General features: G+C 39.8%; 1 protein-coding gene across 1 annotated transcript in view; it reads right to left on the bottom strand.

Moving 5' to 3' along the window:
* The window catches only part of lrba (LPS responsive beige-like anchor protein), a 191,710-nt gene that overhangs the window by 44,423 nt on the left and 129,618 nt on the right, over nucleotides 1-17,669 (bottom strand). The window contains exons 41-46 of the mRNA XM_040146675.1: nucleotides 11,133-11,250; nucleotides 10,835-10,937; nucleotides 8,830-8,945; nucleotides 8,533-8,645; nucleotides 2,214-2,354; nucleotides 507-626 (exon numbers count right to left, since the gene is read on the bottom strand). Coding sequence (XP_040002609.1) covers nucleotides 507-626; nucleotides 2,214-2,354; nucleotides 8,533-8,645; nucleotides 8,830-8,945; nucleotides 10,835-10,937; nucleotides 11,133-11,250 — 711 coding nt within the window. The remainder of the gene's footprint in view (nucleotides 1-506; nucleotides 627-2,213; nucleotides 2,355-8,532; nucleotides 8,646-8,829; nucleotides 8,946-10,834; nucleotides 10,938-11,132; nucleotides 11,251-17,669) is intronic.

Below are 17,669 nucleotides of genomic sequence, written 5' to 3'. Positions count from 1 at the left end.
GTGCCAGGAGACCAAGCAAAACCCAGCTTTGACAGAGAATGTCTGACTGTAGTCGTAAATGTTTTAGGAGAACAGTTAAAGTGTGCACTGGGGGTTCGGAGGTCCTCACTATGAGAATGACCTGTGCTGTTGCAGGGCAGATCCAACAGCTCCAACAGATCAGAGTTTGGGGGCCCAATGGGCAGGGATTCAAGTCCAGGTTATAGCTGGCTGAATCTGAGACAGACGGCTGGGACAGATGAGGATTAGTTTAACGCTTTGATCAGAAGACCAGGGAGTTTTCATTGCAAAGGGACAATGATTGGTAGTGACTGGACATTACTCTTTTGTAAGCTTTTCTTCTTTGTAAGGATGCTGGCTGGGGATCTATTCTCCTGCAGTGCTCAGTGCTTTATCTTTTCTAACTTCTAACCTTCTCACAAGTCAACCATCTTAAAAGGAAAGAAAGCAACTTTTCACAAAGAAGTTTCACAACATGTGTGTGCTTGAATCAGTGTGTACAGTACCTTCACATCAGATGTGTCTCTCTGGCAGTTCCTCCAGGCCCGGGACACTGATGAGAAGGTGCGGTCAGCATGGTCAAACTTTCCTCCTTGGAAGTTGAGGAAGAACGTGGTGAAGGGTTCCTGTTGATTAGCACAAAATATGCTCTAAATCTGAGCTAAGGATTGGACTGCTATAAACTGGCAAAACCTATCGTGATTTCAAAAGTAGAATCCCTTGCTGTGCACTAAAAACATACAGTAAATGTCTGTGTTGCTTGCTGTTCAATAAGACTACGTGAACATATCTCAACCAAATCTACCCTTTTTTTTTTTTTTTTTTTTTTTTAAACACATCCTCTAACAAACTTAAATCCAAAAATAAAAAAGTGAAATAACATTAATCCCAGTGAGCTACTAAAGCCAATACCTCGTGCTACTGATGCATTTCTAATCATGTATAATCTTGTTAGAATAGATCAATAGCTGTCTCTATGACGCAATAGCCCCCAAGCGACATGGACACAATATGCTGGGCCACAGCTACAGACTAATATTACAGATAGCTAATTAAGTTCAGCCTGAAATGATGTAAGGCTCATTTGTAACAAAAATGTGCAAGAGTTAAACCACATTGTATCTCATTGTGCCTTTAAAACAACAGAACAGGATTGAGTGCACTGTAAATTGTCACAAAAATACACACAATTAGTGCACAAACTGTTTTCAGTTACTCTTTGATGTTAGGTTTTATCCTTAAGTGAGAATTACAAGCGAGGGTTTCTGGTAAAGTGGCTTTAGAATAAGCCCTCTAATGATGTGCGGGGATCAATGAGGTAACTCTACTGGGAGTCACTGAGACAGTGAGCTACTGGGACAATAACAGCAGAAAACTGCACATTGGAGAAACTTAGTAACCTCCCTTTCCCCTGAGTGCAGTATGGAAAGATTGATGGCATCCATTCAACAAAGGTACCAAAAGAGAGCACTCCGGTGAACAACGTACACTGCACATGCTTCTCAAAAATCACATAAAATACTTTTTTTTTTTTTTTTTTTTTTTTAAAAGAGAGAGAGAATTTACTTAAGGTGAACATTTTTCTTCAAGGCAGACATTTAATTGCATCATTTGTGTTAGATGATGATGATGATGATGATATTATTATTAATTACTAATTATTAATTATTAATACTTAGTAATTAATAATAATAATAATAATTTATTATTATTATTATTATTATTATTATTATTATTATTATTATTATTATTACTATTATTATTATTATTATTATATGGAAACAACATACAGTGTAATGAATTATATGCAACAATAAATGAGGTAACGTGATGCAATATTTAGCATACAAATGCTTTTAATTTGATACGAATACATTTGTTTTAGGGAGTCAAAGGTCTTATTAAGAATGAATCATTGACAACATAGAACTCCAAAGCAAGTACTGAATATACAAAATTGTTTGACCAATAACTTGAATATGCATATTGCTGTGTAGAACTATACTTCCAAAACTCAGTGTATGAACTGTATTATCTATCAACTGAAGAGGAAATCCTCCACCATGCATATATATAATATATCTCTATCTCTCTATATCTATCTCTCTCTATATCTATCTCTCTCTCTCTCTATATCTATCTCTCTCTCTCTCTATATCTATCTCTCTCTATATATATATATCTATATATATATTTATAAGCATTACACTTACAATGCGTAGTAGCCACATCATTGTGAAGCTGGAGGTGGAGTAGTGGGTGCCATAGTGGAACTTTGGCACCTGGTCATCCTCCCAGGACTCATACCGGTCTGAAAAGAATGCTGCCCTCTTGGGATTAAGAGCACCGATGGGCTATGGAAAAACATAAGCATAATACATATTTTCAAATATGTTAAACAGTGAAAAATAACCTGTGACTTTCTTTAAGTGCTGCTTGACATGAAAGCAGAGATTAAGACGAGAAATGTCAAACACACGAGTGTGATAGTAAAGGGAAAGAAAGGAGGAAGTACTTAATTTTACTGAGAATATATTCAGGGACCACTCTTAGCAGCATAACAGTTGCAAGGCAAATGAAGCTAGTAACCTTTGTGCAATCTCAAATGAATATTAGATGATGTTTCCCTTCAGACAGAGATCAATCCTTTCCCACAGAGTACTTTTTAGACGCTGCGAAACAGGGCGCCTGCAGCTGTAATCTGTCTGAGAAAACTAATGTGCTCCAATGAAAGAGTGCCCACTAGGAATATCAATAGCAAGGCTGTGGATTCCTTTAATTTCTACTTTTATTAATCTGTAACTAATACACTGGTCACCAGCCCTATTTGTAGTCTAGAAAAATGGTTAAATTGCGTTAATTTTCCATCGCTCTCCAAAAACCAATAACCCTGTTCCACTCGGCTATTATTTAAATACTCATTTATAGAAATCACTTTCAGGCTGGTTCAATTTTTAATAGTCTTCAGCTGGCTGTGCCTCATTCCCTCAAGCCCCCCTCCCCCCCTCTCTCTGTCTCTCTCTCTCTCTCTCACACACACACACACACACACACACACACACACACACACACACACACACACACACGCACACGCACGCACACGCACGCACACGCACGCACACGCACACACACATGCGCGCACACACACACACACACACACACACACAGCAGATCAATGGTAATGGAATGATGGCCTTTTGAGGATGAGGGCCTAGCAGGACATGGATCAATTGGATCTCTTTCATATCACAGCATGCCTGTCAAAACAAGATTCATCCAGGGCCAAGCTTTGATATTGATCTGTGATATGGCTACTGTTTTGTATGGGTGTAATGGGGCATGCATGTGTACACGTATGTGTGGGTAGGGAGAGTGATGCAAAAAAGGTTATTGCAAAATTGGTTTCTTTTACTGTTTAGCGGGTGTATATTTTATGTTACTTTGTAAATAGTGTTCCTGACTGTGTGTGGATTTACAAAGCAAAATGCCTTGTGCCACCACACTGTGCAGCTCTGCCCTGACAGTGATACACTGTGGGCTCCCTCAGGGCCACTGGGGGTGGGTGAGTACACACAGTGAATTATACATCACACCCATTGGTCTGATTTATAGCCCTAATAACAGTCGGCTCATTAAAAAAAGAAAAGGGAGAGGAGGCATATAAAATAAAAAAAAAAGACTGAAAGTGCCAAAGTGACAGAGAGAGAGAGAGAATTGTGTGTTAGTGCATGTGGGAGCTGTTGCTTTGCGCGAGCCCGACATTGTTTACTGCTTTAAATTACTGTGACGCTCTCAGCTTACAGTAGCTACAACAGAGCGGTGGTGACGGCACCGTACATCAGAGCAGAGCGCCTGGCAGTGCGTTGATGGAACGTCTGCTGCTGCCCCACCAGAGATTGGCCTAATATGTCGTGGCAAAGAATAGCGCCCTGATGAGCTCTCAGATAAATGTACCAATCTCATAGTTTTAATTAGACTAGAGAGTAAGCTACGGAAGAAAATTGTGCTGCCACTTTGAAGAGGTAAACATCGGAGAATTAATCTTGGATTAGTCTTTATCAGTTCTTCATCTACAGTAGAGGCGGAGATGGTGTTTTAGAGCCATTTTAAAGCTAGTGCGAGAAAAGAAAAAAGAAAAAAAAAAAAAAAATCACAAGAAATAATTATAGATACTAAAACTAATGTGCAGGTAATATAGTTTATAGAAGAGCACAGTGTGTCCCTAAACAAATCAGTATATTTTGTAGACCATTTATGATCAGATTTATGGTTAAAACTATATTGTATTATGACTCCTGTAACACAACACATACGTGATGTACAGAATCAAAAAAAGATTTCATTAGTCCCTTTACTACAAAGTTAAGTCTGTTTCAGGAACCAACAGTGTTTCACATAAAATTAATGATTAAATTAAACCAATAATTGAGATTTTGGAACACAAAACGCTGCATGTGAGTCAACCTCTGAAAAGTCCTCTGTAGTAAATTTGTTCAATAAATTAACTGGGTATTTAAGTATTTAAAAATATATATTTTTAAAAATGACCTAAGATTAACAAAATACTTTACAAATTTATTTAACTTAAAAAAATGAAATATATAATTAACTAAAATAAACTGCTCTAAGGAACAAAAAGGATCTTCCTGAGGACTATTATAGGAGTATTACCCAGTGCTACTTTGCTTTTAAACAATAATGGGTCACTGGTGATGAAGTATAATAGCTTACCAACGATTTGAGCATCACTAGGGCTTTGAGTCATAAATCAAAAGAGCCTTTTGAAGGGAGTGTTTTGTATAATGTCCTATTTAAACAGTGAAAATAGTGTGGAGGGCCTGGGGGATAAACATATGGGGCACGTATGGTGAAATCAATACACCATTAGCTGATCTGGCTGCGAGTAGTACGTTATAGCACAAAGGTATAGGGAGCGCTCAATAAATCCTCGCTATTTCTGTCGCCATGTAAATGCAGACTACCTAATCTATGGTTAGAAGGTTAACCACTCTTAATTGTTTGCTGTGCTTCATTAAAAGCTGTACAACAGCAAGAATGAAGATGCTTTTTCCTTATGTTGAACTGAATGACCCAATTGACCAACTATATTCATCCTACGCCTCTCTATATGTAGGACAAGTGCATTTTTGTGGGGAAATTTGTGACGGTGTGCAGAACTGGGGTGTATGAAAGGGTATATATATATAGGAATAAAAAAAACAGCAGAGAGTTACAACACTTGCAGTCTGTTGTAGCGTGTGCTTATCGTGACTACAATGTTATCTCGGGGGTCGGCGTTTGATGTCAGGTTGAGGTTAGAGTTTATGATAAGAAAGTCCCTGGGGTCAGAATGGCTCTGGCAGCAGGGAACATAAATTCTGTGTGGCCTCTGTTGTGCTGGGGATGATGACAGTGTGTGACACACACACACGTTCATGGCAATTTGGCTTCTCAATGTCACTGGAGGCCTCTCAGATGACCTGTTTCTATAAGAGACAACCACCAATGTGACATAAGAGGGGGATAAGAGATATGTGGAGGGTGAGAAAGAAAGACAGAGTGAGAGACAAACAGAGGAAAAAAAACAAAAACAGAAACAACAAAGAGGGAACAGGAGGAAAAGAGAAACCAAGCATGTTGGTGAATGATGTAGACACACATAAAGCTCTGAACTGTGAAGGTCAGAAAAGAAAAAGAAAGCAAAGAAAAGAGACAGAATACAAATGATTGCGAGTGCAGAATTGGGGGGTGGGGGTTGATTTGGCGGGCCTGCACAGCACTACTTGCCCTTTTCCAGACGCTGCAGTCTGCCACGGTCCAGTGGTCATACACTGATTTCACACACGTGTCAACAACATGAATAAAACAGATATAATAAAGATTGGCTCACTCCCTCCCTTCCTCCTCTCTCTACTGCTATTCTGATCTCTGAGGAGAAAGGAGAACAAGGGCGGCAAATGATGTTGTTCTTCTTCTCTTACACACACTCCTCCTCTTTCTATTGCTCTCTGATTGTCTTTCTGTTTCTCGTCCTTTCACCCATCTCCCCTTCATTCAGTTAGTCCCTGGGGCTGCGAGGCTTGACTGAGCACAGAGGCTGAGCTGTCCAAACTCAAAGGCAGTGCAAAGGAGAAGAGCAGGAGGCAGAAACGAGCTAAGAAACTGGAGGAGGGCAGCGTTTGTGAGAGCCTGTGCGTGTGTTGGCGGGGCAAGTACAACTGTCACACTTCAGCCTGCTGGGCAACATGAAGCCGGATAAACAGAGAAATTATGCCGCCTCATACAGTGGGGAAAGCTACAGGGATAAAAACAGAGGATAGAGACAGAGGAGCAGATCGAAAGTGAAAGCAGGACTGGGGAGAACGTAAGGGACAAGGTGTTGACTTGAATCTGTGAAACAGCAGTGTGAAAGAATGGCCCTGTGAATTGATGGTTTATGCGTGCTTGTGTTACACAGCCATGGTATTTGTGCAGGGGTATAGTATTGGATTGGATTATATTGTACGGATAACATTTTTCTACCTTCTCTATTTCTAAGGGTTATGTGGTTGAGTGGATTTTAATGAATATTTAAGGATTTGGTCATACCAGAATAACCCTGAAATTTCAGGGGATTTGATTGCAAAGAAAAACTATATTTGCATTGTGCTTTCGCATAGAGTTTGGTGACAATTCTCTCTGCTGACAAACCGCAAACTGTCTTGACAGCTCCGACTTTTGAAAGTAGAAACAGAACCAGAGAATCCAACAGTGCATCCAAAAAACACAGAGGTTGCATTCATTTCAATTAGAGCACAGCCAGTGTGCCGACACAGAGGGCTCCGGCAAATAAAACGCAGCGTTGTCTGTCAAAAAAGCTGAACCTGGCTCAACTTCTGCTGAAAACCAACGCAACTTTGTCCTGGAATGCCAGTGGTTGAGTACACATTCTTTGCGGGATTTACTTTGTAACATGAATGACATAATGTGACAGTTCATGAAGTGCTGTGCAGATTTCTGGCATCCAATAAATCTTAAAATCACAGTGAAACAGCAGTTAGAGTATCTATATCTTCTCTGATGTTAAGTATTTTCGAGTGAAAGAGTATATATGAGCGAGATAAACAAAACCGTGTATATTTTTGGCATATGACATGTAAGATAAGATAACTTAACAATTAAGATAGGCGGGACAGGATTATAACTTCTAAATTGTATTTTTATTTCACTCTGTTTTTACAACTCACGGTTCTTATTTCATCGTCTCGCCGTAACAAGTACCAGCACACGTCTTGTAATACAATTCGGTTTTTGGTCTAAACACAGCCTAACTGTAATTTGTTTCCTTTCGTCTCACTAGATGAGTACTTCCACCTCTCCCTCACTCTGCACGAGCGACCCCAGGACCTGAAGAAAAGCCCTCAAGTTTAACTCTGAAATGCATTTCCTCCAACGTATCCCCTGTCCATTAACACATGCCTTTTTGTTTCCATGCCTGATTTATTCAGTCATTTTGGTTCCAGCAGCTAGACAGTCACTCAATCATCCTACTCTAAAACTAATCCTCTGTCCTCCCACCACTGGACACCATTACGCACAACTGATCTTCAGTCCGACAAGGGGAGCTGGCAAGCTTCGGAGTGGGGTTTTTTTTTAGATTTTTTTCTGCATGTGTAAGGGAGGGAGTTCATATAAGTAAATAATTGCATGTCTACCTACAAGATGGGGGAAGACACTTTCAAGCAATTTCAGCAGTGTGAGTGTTTTTATTTATGTGCCAGGGAGCATCTTAGGGCAGGTTTTATTGTCTCAAGCCCAATCACTTGATGCCTGGAGCCACCAGGGAGTATTACTTCAGTTCCTGGGGTGTGGCGGAAGGTCAAACTTGAAAGAATTCAATTATGAATTTTCGATTTTGGGCAGAACATGATAGCTAAACCAGTGAATGGGAGTTACAGAGGAAGAACATGAGGGGCTTAACTTTGCTTTAACCGCAGAAGGGCAGGACTGCCTCGACCAACAAAAATCAACAACTAATCATACAGATTATGTATAATGAATATCCCTTGAACTTTTGGGAAATTTGTCACATTATTATGTCAATTTGTTAGATTTGCATGTAGATGAAAACTGTGTAAATCACGGGATTCAGATACAATTCATCAAGAGAGATTAGGGGTGATGCCAATTAAATACAAATAAGTAGTTAAAAGTACATAAAAAAAACATTTCAATTATTTTTCTTTTAAACTTTGCAGTAACGGTTAGTCTCCTACTCAAAATTAAGTATTTAATTGAATGAGAAGGACATCGCTACACCTGTGGAAAGACAGCAATCAGCCACTAGGGATTAAGGAACTGGTTCGCTGAACTATCAATGGCAATTACACGGCAACTAAATGCAATTTAGGAACAACACACACACACACGCACGCACGCACTCACACACACAAATGTTTCTTGCATCTTAACTGCCCTCCATCTTTCTCTTTGCAATTAAGAAAAAAATAGGCTTGTAAAGGAGGAGGAGAAGCTGTGCCTTGATTGTCTTACCTTAGACAGATCTCTGAAGTTGCTGGGCAGAGTGAGGTCAAGTTCATCTGAGTCGTAGTTGGTGATAACCCACGGGAAGACTGGGTACTGGTTTAGGTCATTAAAGGTTCGACCTGGTGGAAGGAAAGAAAATGAGAAAAGAGAAAGTGAGGAAGATTATACACAACATGGTATCAAGGACTCACAACACAAACTCAAAATAATCCCTGCAGTTTTTGTGTTTTTTGTACATATCCTGGATTGACAAGCGTGTGCCACAGTCTGCAATAGACCCACACAGGTGATGGGTGTCCTCACCAGAGATGGTGTTGAGAAAGATGAGGTACTCAAAGTTGGAGATTTCGCGACGTTGCCAGCGCTGGGTCATGTTGGACGCTTTGAATAGCTGCTTTGGTGTGGCCAGGGAGATTCGCCTACAGAGACGAACCGGGACAGATATTAAAATAACTGTAGTCACTTAAGTGTCCTTGCCCTGGTGAGCTTTGTACACAGAGACAAAGTCGGTCACAACATCGCCCGGGCACTGCGTAGAATGAAAAAACCCTCAGGCTTTATTAGACTTAAGCAATACAAATGTCTTTAAATGAAAAATCTATTGAAGTTACACTCTTACTAATTAAGAAGACAAATATGCAATAAATTGGGTCGAATACATATATTCGTGTGCATGTGTGCCCATACATACAAGGCCCCAGAGCATGATGTATGCTGTAGGACAAAAACAAATGACCCCTGATCCAATTAAAACAAAAGAAAATGATGGAATTAATCACTGTCAGGGTGTGAGATTATAGTCATTAGGTCTCTCAAAGGTGAAAATACGACTTTCCAAATACGAGTGTACTATAAGAAACACTATTTTTCAAATTCCGTATTGTCACCAAGCAATAATATGCATGAATTGTACTTTCTATATAAGTTTCTACAGTCCCTTTTTTATCTCCCGTAGATGACATCACAATGAAATGTAAACATTTAGAGAGGAGAAAAGACAGAAGGTGCTTGATATTGTCAAAATGTTTCAAACGCACTAGGATTACATCCAATTATGAATAACAACATTAAGTAGAATTAAATGTGATCGTGTAATTGTTGTTGTAGGACTTTGGATAAGAAATAAATTTGGGCTGTACAGGCTCTGTGTGCAATGAGCTGGCCTGTACAGCTGTCCTCAGGTCAAAGAGGAAAGGTGTCCCTGGTCTGCAAACTAGCTTGATTAACGAGTCCAACACAAACACATATACACATTCTCTCACCCCAACCCTGGGTGTGTGTGTAATATATACACACAAACTTTACACTGACTCATTACTGGATGCACTTTTTTACTCAGACTGATTGCATAGCCCCCAATGTCATGTTGCCATATGTAGTTCTTTGTGTTTCTTGATATTGAGAAAACATTTCCCCTCGACCCTGAATCTTCCTGTCAAAAACACCGAAATACTCACAAATCCACCAGACAGCATCTGCCATAACTCAGATTAATGATGACAAAAATTTCACAATATGAGGGATGAAACTGAAACAAATTCCTAGATAGAGAGATTTATACTTTACCATGATTTTGACTTCATTTTCTGCTCTTTAGTCTGGTATTTAAACGCCTGAAATTTTACTTATAAAAACCTGCAGTCTCTATATTTATGATTTGCACTTTCATGCAAATTTTCTGCAAGTTTTAAATTAAATATTATCTTCATTCATATTTTTCCCAAAACACTGGAAAAATACTGCAACTTTACCACCATATAATGTATCACATAATTAAAATATGCGATAAAAAGCGCCACAAGAGTTCCTGCGCACAAACTTTATTTCTCTTGACATATGCCAGCAGTTAGCCTGGGCTTGGCTTTTGTGCTGCCCGGAAACAGAGCAGACAGAATGTGAGGGGGGCAGGGCTGTGGAGAGGGTGTGCCCTGCAGGCTTACAAGCAACTATTTGCTTCACGCTGATGGAAATAAATAAATGAACTGGACTATGTTTGCGCGAAGCCAATTAAGTTTGGGAGGTGAGGAGAGAGTGGGAGGGATGGACAAATCAGTGACCAACCCATGTCCGCATGTGACGGGACGAAAGGGAGGGAGAAAATTCAGGTCACAGTTTTGAGATGCAACTACAATGTATATGTTCTCTGATCCAGTTTCACTCCCTCCGTCTCCTGTGTTTTTCCATAACTCTAATTTTCTAATCTGTTCAGCTGTGGTGCTGTATGTGTTGAACCTGCAGTGTTAAGCATCAACCGTTAAAATTTTGAATGCCACAAAAAAAAGAGATTGTGTATGTCCGTATGTCTAACCTGGTCTGTGGAAGGCCAAAGTTCGTGCCCACCCCAACGCGAGGAAGACTGTGGACAACCTTCTTTACGGTGGCGGCGTCTGGGAAGTTGAACATGACGGCAGCTGTAGAGAGACACAGAGAAATACATAGTTCTATTAATGATTATCTTCATATTCTTCATCTGTCATAAATTCATCATACTGCCAATGGACTCTTGATAAGCATGTGTCCTGTATTTTTTAGTATAAAAACACCCAAAAGGGTTACAATAACAAGGTCAAATGGTTCCATGTAGGTAATTGTGGGTGCTGTCTTACTTCTGTTGGCCATGAAGATTTCCAGAGCAGTATTTTGCAGTAGGTAGCGTCTGGAAAAGACAGCACGGATCTCTGTGAACAGCCATTTTCCATGAAGACCTTCTGTATAGGCTAAAATCTGGAAGAGAGGACAGGCAAAGCGAGACCAGGGGGAAGGGGGTAGTAGATTCAAATGGAATAACGCAAAGAAGAAATAAGGAAAAGCATTTCAAAAAGAAAGAGTCCAGAAAAGGACAGAGGAGATCAGAGAAAAGAAAGAGAAGGGGGAAAAAAAGAGCAGGCAGAAGGTTGGTTAGTTCATTTTTCACACAGTGATGGCATGATGGCCTGAAAAGCACGATTAATGTCTTATATTGATCAGCCTCCAATGAAAAAGAGATTCCTTCAGAAATAGAATAGGGGCCATTCAGCTGGAAGGAGTGAAGGACATGTTTAGTTCACTAAAAGATAATCCATATTACAGCCCACAGGTGAAGATGAATATCAGAAAAGTGCAGTAAAAATAAGAAACAAAAACAAACTGCTTTATTGTATAGAAATGGTTTGATGTGACAGGGATATGCCTATTTTATGCTACACATCTGATTAGACTTTTTTCTTAATTCCATGGAGGTAACTGTCACAGGGGTCAAACAAAACTGTGTTAGCTAGCTACAGATTTAAAAAATGCTTCAATGAAATGAGCTTAATCTGTCCCTGTGGAGATGGGCGGCTGTCAGAGTAACTTGTTCTGATGGCTGTCCCAGTGCCTGACAGACCCAGGTGCTTGGCTCTGCCCCTGTGATACGTACTCCTACTAATCCAGCATTTAGATTTGCTACTAACCTACTTAGCACTGCTTTGTTAACTAGGCATTTGTTTCACCGTCCGCTTTTAGTTTCAAAGGCGTATGCTGACAGGGGGCGTACAGGGATATGGTAGAAAGGTAAAAGGGGCACTTTAGGTTGTCACAGCGTGGTTCAGAGTTGGAGTTATTAATCAGAAATATTCAAATGCGAGCTAGTAGCCTAGGCCTAGTGTTAAGTTAAAGGAGCTCATTAAAAGGCAGGGGAAAGCAGAGGAGACCAGCTGAGGCCTTTAGCTGAGGACAGTCTCTCCCTCACTGTCTCTCTAAGGAATAAAACCTGCCTGCATCACAGACTCACTTCAAAGTCTCTGGAGTTCAATTAAATGTGGATTAGTGGCTTGGAGAAGCTGGCTGGGGCGGAATCTGCAAGATTCCTATCTTCCTTAACAGGGGCTTGAGAAGACTATACCAGTCACCGTCAGACTGCAGCCGACCCACCACAAAGATAGTGCAGCACTCAAAGGAGTTAACACATTTTTTTATCATCAAGAGGTATTTCATATGACAAATTAATATACTTGCAAGGAATTTTAATGAAATCCTTTCGTAAAAATTTCAATTTCAGAAATAAAGAAAAAAGGACTCTTCTGATCCCTCACTTAAAGTTCTAAAGAAATAGTTCGACATTTTGCGAAATATGCTTATTTGCTTTCTTGCTAAGAGTTAGATTTGAAGATTGATACAACTCTCATGTCTGTGAAATAAATATGAAGCTACAACCAGCAGCAGATTAACCTAGCTTTGCAAAAAAAATTGGAAACAGGGAAATGGCTAGCCTGGCTCTGTCCAAAGGTAACAAAATTCACTTTTTTTACTTCCATTTGTACACAGATTAAACAAACAAGATATAATGTGTTAATACGTGAGCTCTAGATATGCTAGTAGGCAGATTTCGTTAAGTTACCGAGGGATAAATGATAGTTGAATTAAGAACTGAATTAAACATTCTAGTATTTCACATCATGCATACTGACATTATGTATTTTGAGATATGTCAAATAATAAAAAGATTTCTATTTTTAGGTGAAACCAACCTTTCAATTAAATGTTTTTTTTTTTCATTCAATACACAGAAATTGAGGTTTAGCCATTTGCAATTCAATTTTCCACATATGATGGGATTGGTATAACATTCTATGGCAAACAGGCCTTGACACTTGATTAGTTTTCTCTACTGACAGACATGATGGCTATCAAGATTAACATGTCAACAACCCTGCAGAAATCCCAGTACATGTCATCCTCAACCACAGAGATTTCAATACATTTTTATCTTTCATTTTTCCAAAAAAAACCCCCAAACAAACAAACAAAAAAACCCCCTTCTCTCCTTCTAGCTGATCAAAAATGAAATTCCTGTCTTCAGGTGTATGATGAGTGAATGCTTAGCAAGTAACCTTTCACCTCAAAATGAGGAGTGGTTGACTTGTTTCATCCCCAGGAGTACACTCATAGACCTCAAGATGGATGTCAAGAAGATACTCAGGGCTGAACTGATGAAGTTGCAGTCCCTGATCCAACAGATAGATATGACAGTAGCGGAGGCAGCCAGATATCATATTTTCCCCTGGACCGATGAATCTCCTGGAACGCTGTAAATAGCATCTATGTTCCCAAGATCATTGTCCCTATTGGCAGCGCCCTTTCCCTTGCAGATGAAATAGCTGAGTGGGTGACAAGGATGGTGACAAACTATCCGTGCTGTAATGCTCTAGCTGGTCTGACTGGGTCTGGACAAATTACAGTGGTGTGGAGGTTATTGTCCAGGCTGGAGTTATGGCTGCAGCAGCTTCCTCTGTGATAAATAGTAATGGTGGAACTGGATCAGTCAGGCTCAAAGAGATGGTAATGCTACAGAAGCATATGAGGAATTCTTTTCTTTAAAAAAAAAAAAAAAAAAGACTATGCTAGGTCTTGTATCACATTTACATTTTAATATCAGAATAAAAAAAGATTGTTTAGTTTGAAAATACTACAAATAAAAATAATAAGGGGAGATATGGGAACATCAAATGGATCAGGAGCTTATATGTCAACATGATTTGTTGAGTATAAAGCACAGTTTTATTGATGTTTCATTTCAAGTGGAACATTATCCATGGATTCAGGTCTGGTGTGTCCCGAGATCAATTTCAAAGCGTCACGCGAGAGGACACAGCCAAACAGAAAACAAAGGAACTAGTCTTGATTGCAATGCTTTTTTCCTGTCTCTGCCTCTACATCTCTCCCTCCTCCTCTTTCAACCTGTTTGTGCGCCGGGCTGCTGCTCATTTCTGAAGCACTGTCGTTTGTCTTTGTCAGATGCCCAAAAGACTGCAGAATGAAGAGGGACACATGAAGAGGGTACGGGTGACTGTGGCCACGGTGTGTAACCACACACACACACACACACACACACACACACACACACACACACACACACACACACACACACACACACACACACACACACACACACACACACACACACACTGTCACCACTGAATCCTGCGGACAGTCCTTTGCCAGCGAAACCCTTTCCATCATGCTTTCCTTTGCAAACCCAGTCTCCTTTGCTAACCAATACTTCTTTAGAAACACAGCTAAAGCCAAGTGGAGGAATATTGTGACAGATTATATTTAATAGAAACTGCACTGAATTAAGGAAGAGTTAGGGGAGCAACAGACCAACTATCAGCAGCGATGTTCAAGATAGATGAGGCTTTCAACTGCCTTCGCTGTTGGGTTGGCTGAGCGTGTGTGTGTTTTTGGGCTGATAAGACCCTTGAGTTGAAGAGGACAGAAGCCACTGCCATAAAATATGAGAAAAGTCTAATTTAACCGTCAAAAATGTTTCTTGTAAAAGAAATGTTTAAAACTGTACATAAACAGCGTGAGATAAGTGGTATATGCATATCTGGCCTTTCAGTGTAATGTGCTATGCATCCTTGAAGGAAAATGAGGTGATTGAAGTTCAATTTGTTGCTTGTTATTAAGTATTTCCGCATGGCTGCCTCAGTTAAAGGATAATGGATGAGGGATTTATTATTACCTTTTGGTCAAATGAAGTGGTGTGGGAGATAAGGTGATGAAATTAATGAGCGGGAGGAAGAGAGGTGATCCATCAACATCAAAACAGAGACGAGGGACAAGCGGTATTGGGAGAACTTGATAGAATTCATATAAAAAAAAACCTGTGGACTCTTCAGCAAGTAGAGTTGCTTATTGCTTTACATTTCCCAAAAGCCATCTACCGCCCACTCTTCAACGTCCCACACAAACGTCACAAAATGACTTTCACATGCAAACAATGGGCCGAGGCTTCAGATTAAGACTTTTACAAATTAAGTGAGACTTCCCTTTTTCTCATTCGAAAATCACTTATAAAAAGTAAACCACTGCGTATAGTTACATCAGTGCCGTGCTGTTTGTGACTTTTTCTCGCCTGACTGACCAAAGAATCAAGCAATCTACAATAAACAGAGGTTCAGTAGACAGAGGCGCCAACTGAACCTTTGCTTCAGCAGCAAATGAAAAAGAAAGCACAGACAAACACAAGCTGACATTTAAGTGTTTTGACACTCATCTGGTGCATCCACAAAAATACCTTATCTTATATCTCTTATAATCCCACTCTCCCTGTTCATTATCCATATTCCTGTTAGCCCCCCCCCAAAAAAAAAATCCTCTGTTCCACACTGGTGAACGAGGCCTTGTCACCCCCATCAGTAAATGAGTTCATCGGACTAACGAGCAAGCAAAGGGCCCCGACACACTAACAAGGGTCTGTTGGCTGCCTGTGCCTCTGGACCAATCAGGAACCTCATCACCACTGACACAAAGCCTCCCCGAGCCCTCTGGAGCCAATTAAAACAGATTTTGCTTTTGAGATTGAGTGACAGCGAGAAAAAAAAAAGAAAAAAAAAAAGATAGCGAGAGAGTAGGAAGTACTACGGGTACTCAAGGTACTGGTAAGAAATAAAAACAAAAGGACTGGCATGTTTTCAGTGTAGCAATACTTTTAAAAGAGGCATGTTCTTCAATCAAGACAGCATCGGTGGTGGGTAGGTGTTGGGAGACTGGGCTGAGAGTAAAATAGGTAAGCCTTTCAAGAGGAAAACAAAGCTCCTTAATCAAAAGAGCTTGGAATCCTACGACCTTAAGACAGTGCAGCCACATGACTCTACTTTCACACTCCAGCAGTTATCCTCAAGCCTCTGTGGCTGAGCAGAAGTATACTTTATGCAACTGGCCACGTGCATGACTGTTGAACTATAGGACTAGTGCAGCCGGGCAAGCAGTGAAAATATAAAAATATAGAATATAAAAGTGACATACCTGATTGTAGACCAATTAAACAGTCAAGTTACCAGACCAAAAGGAGCTTCTTTAAAAAATTAGTTCAACATTTTGGGTAATACATTTATTCACTTTATTGCCCAGAATTAGATGAGAAGATAAATACCATTCCCAATTCCTGGCGTCTCTGCTGGTTGCCAGTCAACCTCACTGTGACGACAAGACCCAAATAGTAACTGCCTGACCAAGAAATAGTCGTAACTATCTAACTATGCGGTATGGTTAGGTAGTTACAACAATATGATTTTTGTATGGATTAAAGAAACAAAACATAATGTGTTAATTGGACAGAGCCAGGCTAGTGGTTTCCCCTCGTTTCCAGTCTTTATGCTAAGCTAAGCAAAATATCTGCTGTCTGTAGCTTCATATTTAACAGGATACACACAACAGCATTAACAACTGCCTCATCTCACTGTCAGCAGGAAAAAGAATAAGTGCATTTAACAAAATGTTGAACTATTCCTTTAACGTAGCACTTTTGGTTAATTTAACAGATACAAATAACTAAGCAGCCAAAATATATTAGCCATTATACATAGAGTTTATGAATAAGAAAGAACAGAGAAGGCTAATAGAACAACAGATGCACTGTCAACATGCTTCAGTATCAGTAGTCAACACCATTTGTTTCCACCAGTGATTGATAAGAACAATTTTTCTACCATCATGTAACTAATTCAAGATGTAATCACTGGGTACAGATTAAACTCTATTTGCCTCGGGGGAAGTAAAACAAACTACAAGGTCAAAAAAAATAAATAAAAAATAAACACAACTAAGAAGCTGCACTGGAGTGTTAGGGAATTAAAGCAAAAATAAACAAGCCCAGTTTGCAGCGAGTGTAAGGTTATGAAGCCTAAAGGCTCAAGGCATTCAGTCCCAAACGTCGCCCAGTGAGAGTTTGCACTCAGTCCTCTGAAAGGATCGTTGGGGCCACTTAGTCTGAATTTAGCCTAATAAGGATTAAACCCCTTTCTGGCCCTTTTCAGTGTTTGCTAACTGGTTAGCCTTTTCTCTTTTCCTTTCCTTGGTTGCTTAGCCTTTTTGAAGAGGGAACAAAAAAAAAAGTTTTGTGTGGATTTAGGGAAATGCTGCATTGGTCTTGGGGTTAATTGGTAGAAAAGTGAAGACTTCAGCGGATTAACTCATTAGACATTCAGCCTTTAGGCATAATCTATCAGGACGGAAGTTTTAGAAGGGCACCGGGACATAATGAGAAACCAAAGTGGCCACATTAATCACTACTACATAAACATGGAATTCAAAATTGAAAATATCACAAGTCATAAGCTCAGAAAATAAGTAAATGTGACATGTTTTAGCCTGTTACCTTTTTTTTTGGCAAATTACAT

Source organism: Xiphias gladius, chromosome 15, assembly GCF_016859285.1.
Source record: "Xiphias gladius isolate SHS-SW01 ecotype Sanya breed wild chromosome 15, ASM1685928v1, whole genome shotgun sequence".
NCBI classification, from domain to species: domain Eukaryota; kingdom Metazoa; phylum Chordata; class Actinopteri; order Istiophoriformes; family Xiphiidae; genus Xiphias; species Xiphias gladius.
This window is presented reverse-complemented; position numbering and strand designations above follow the sequence as displayed.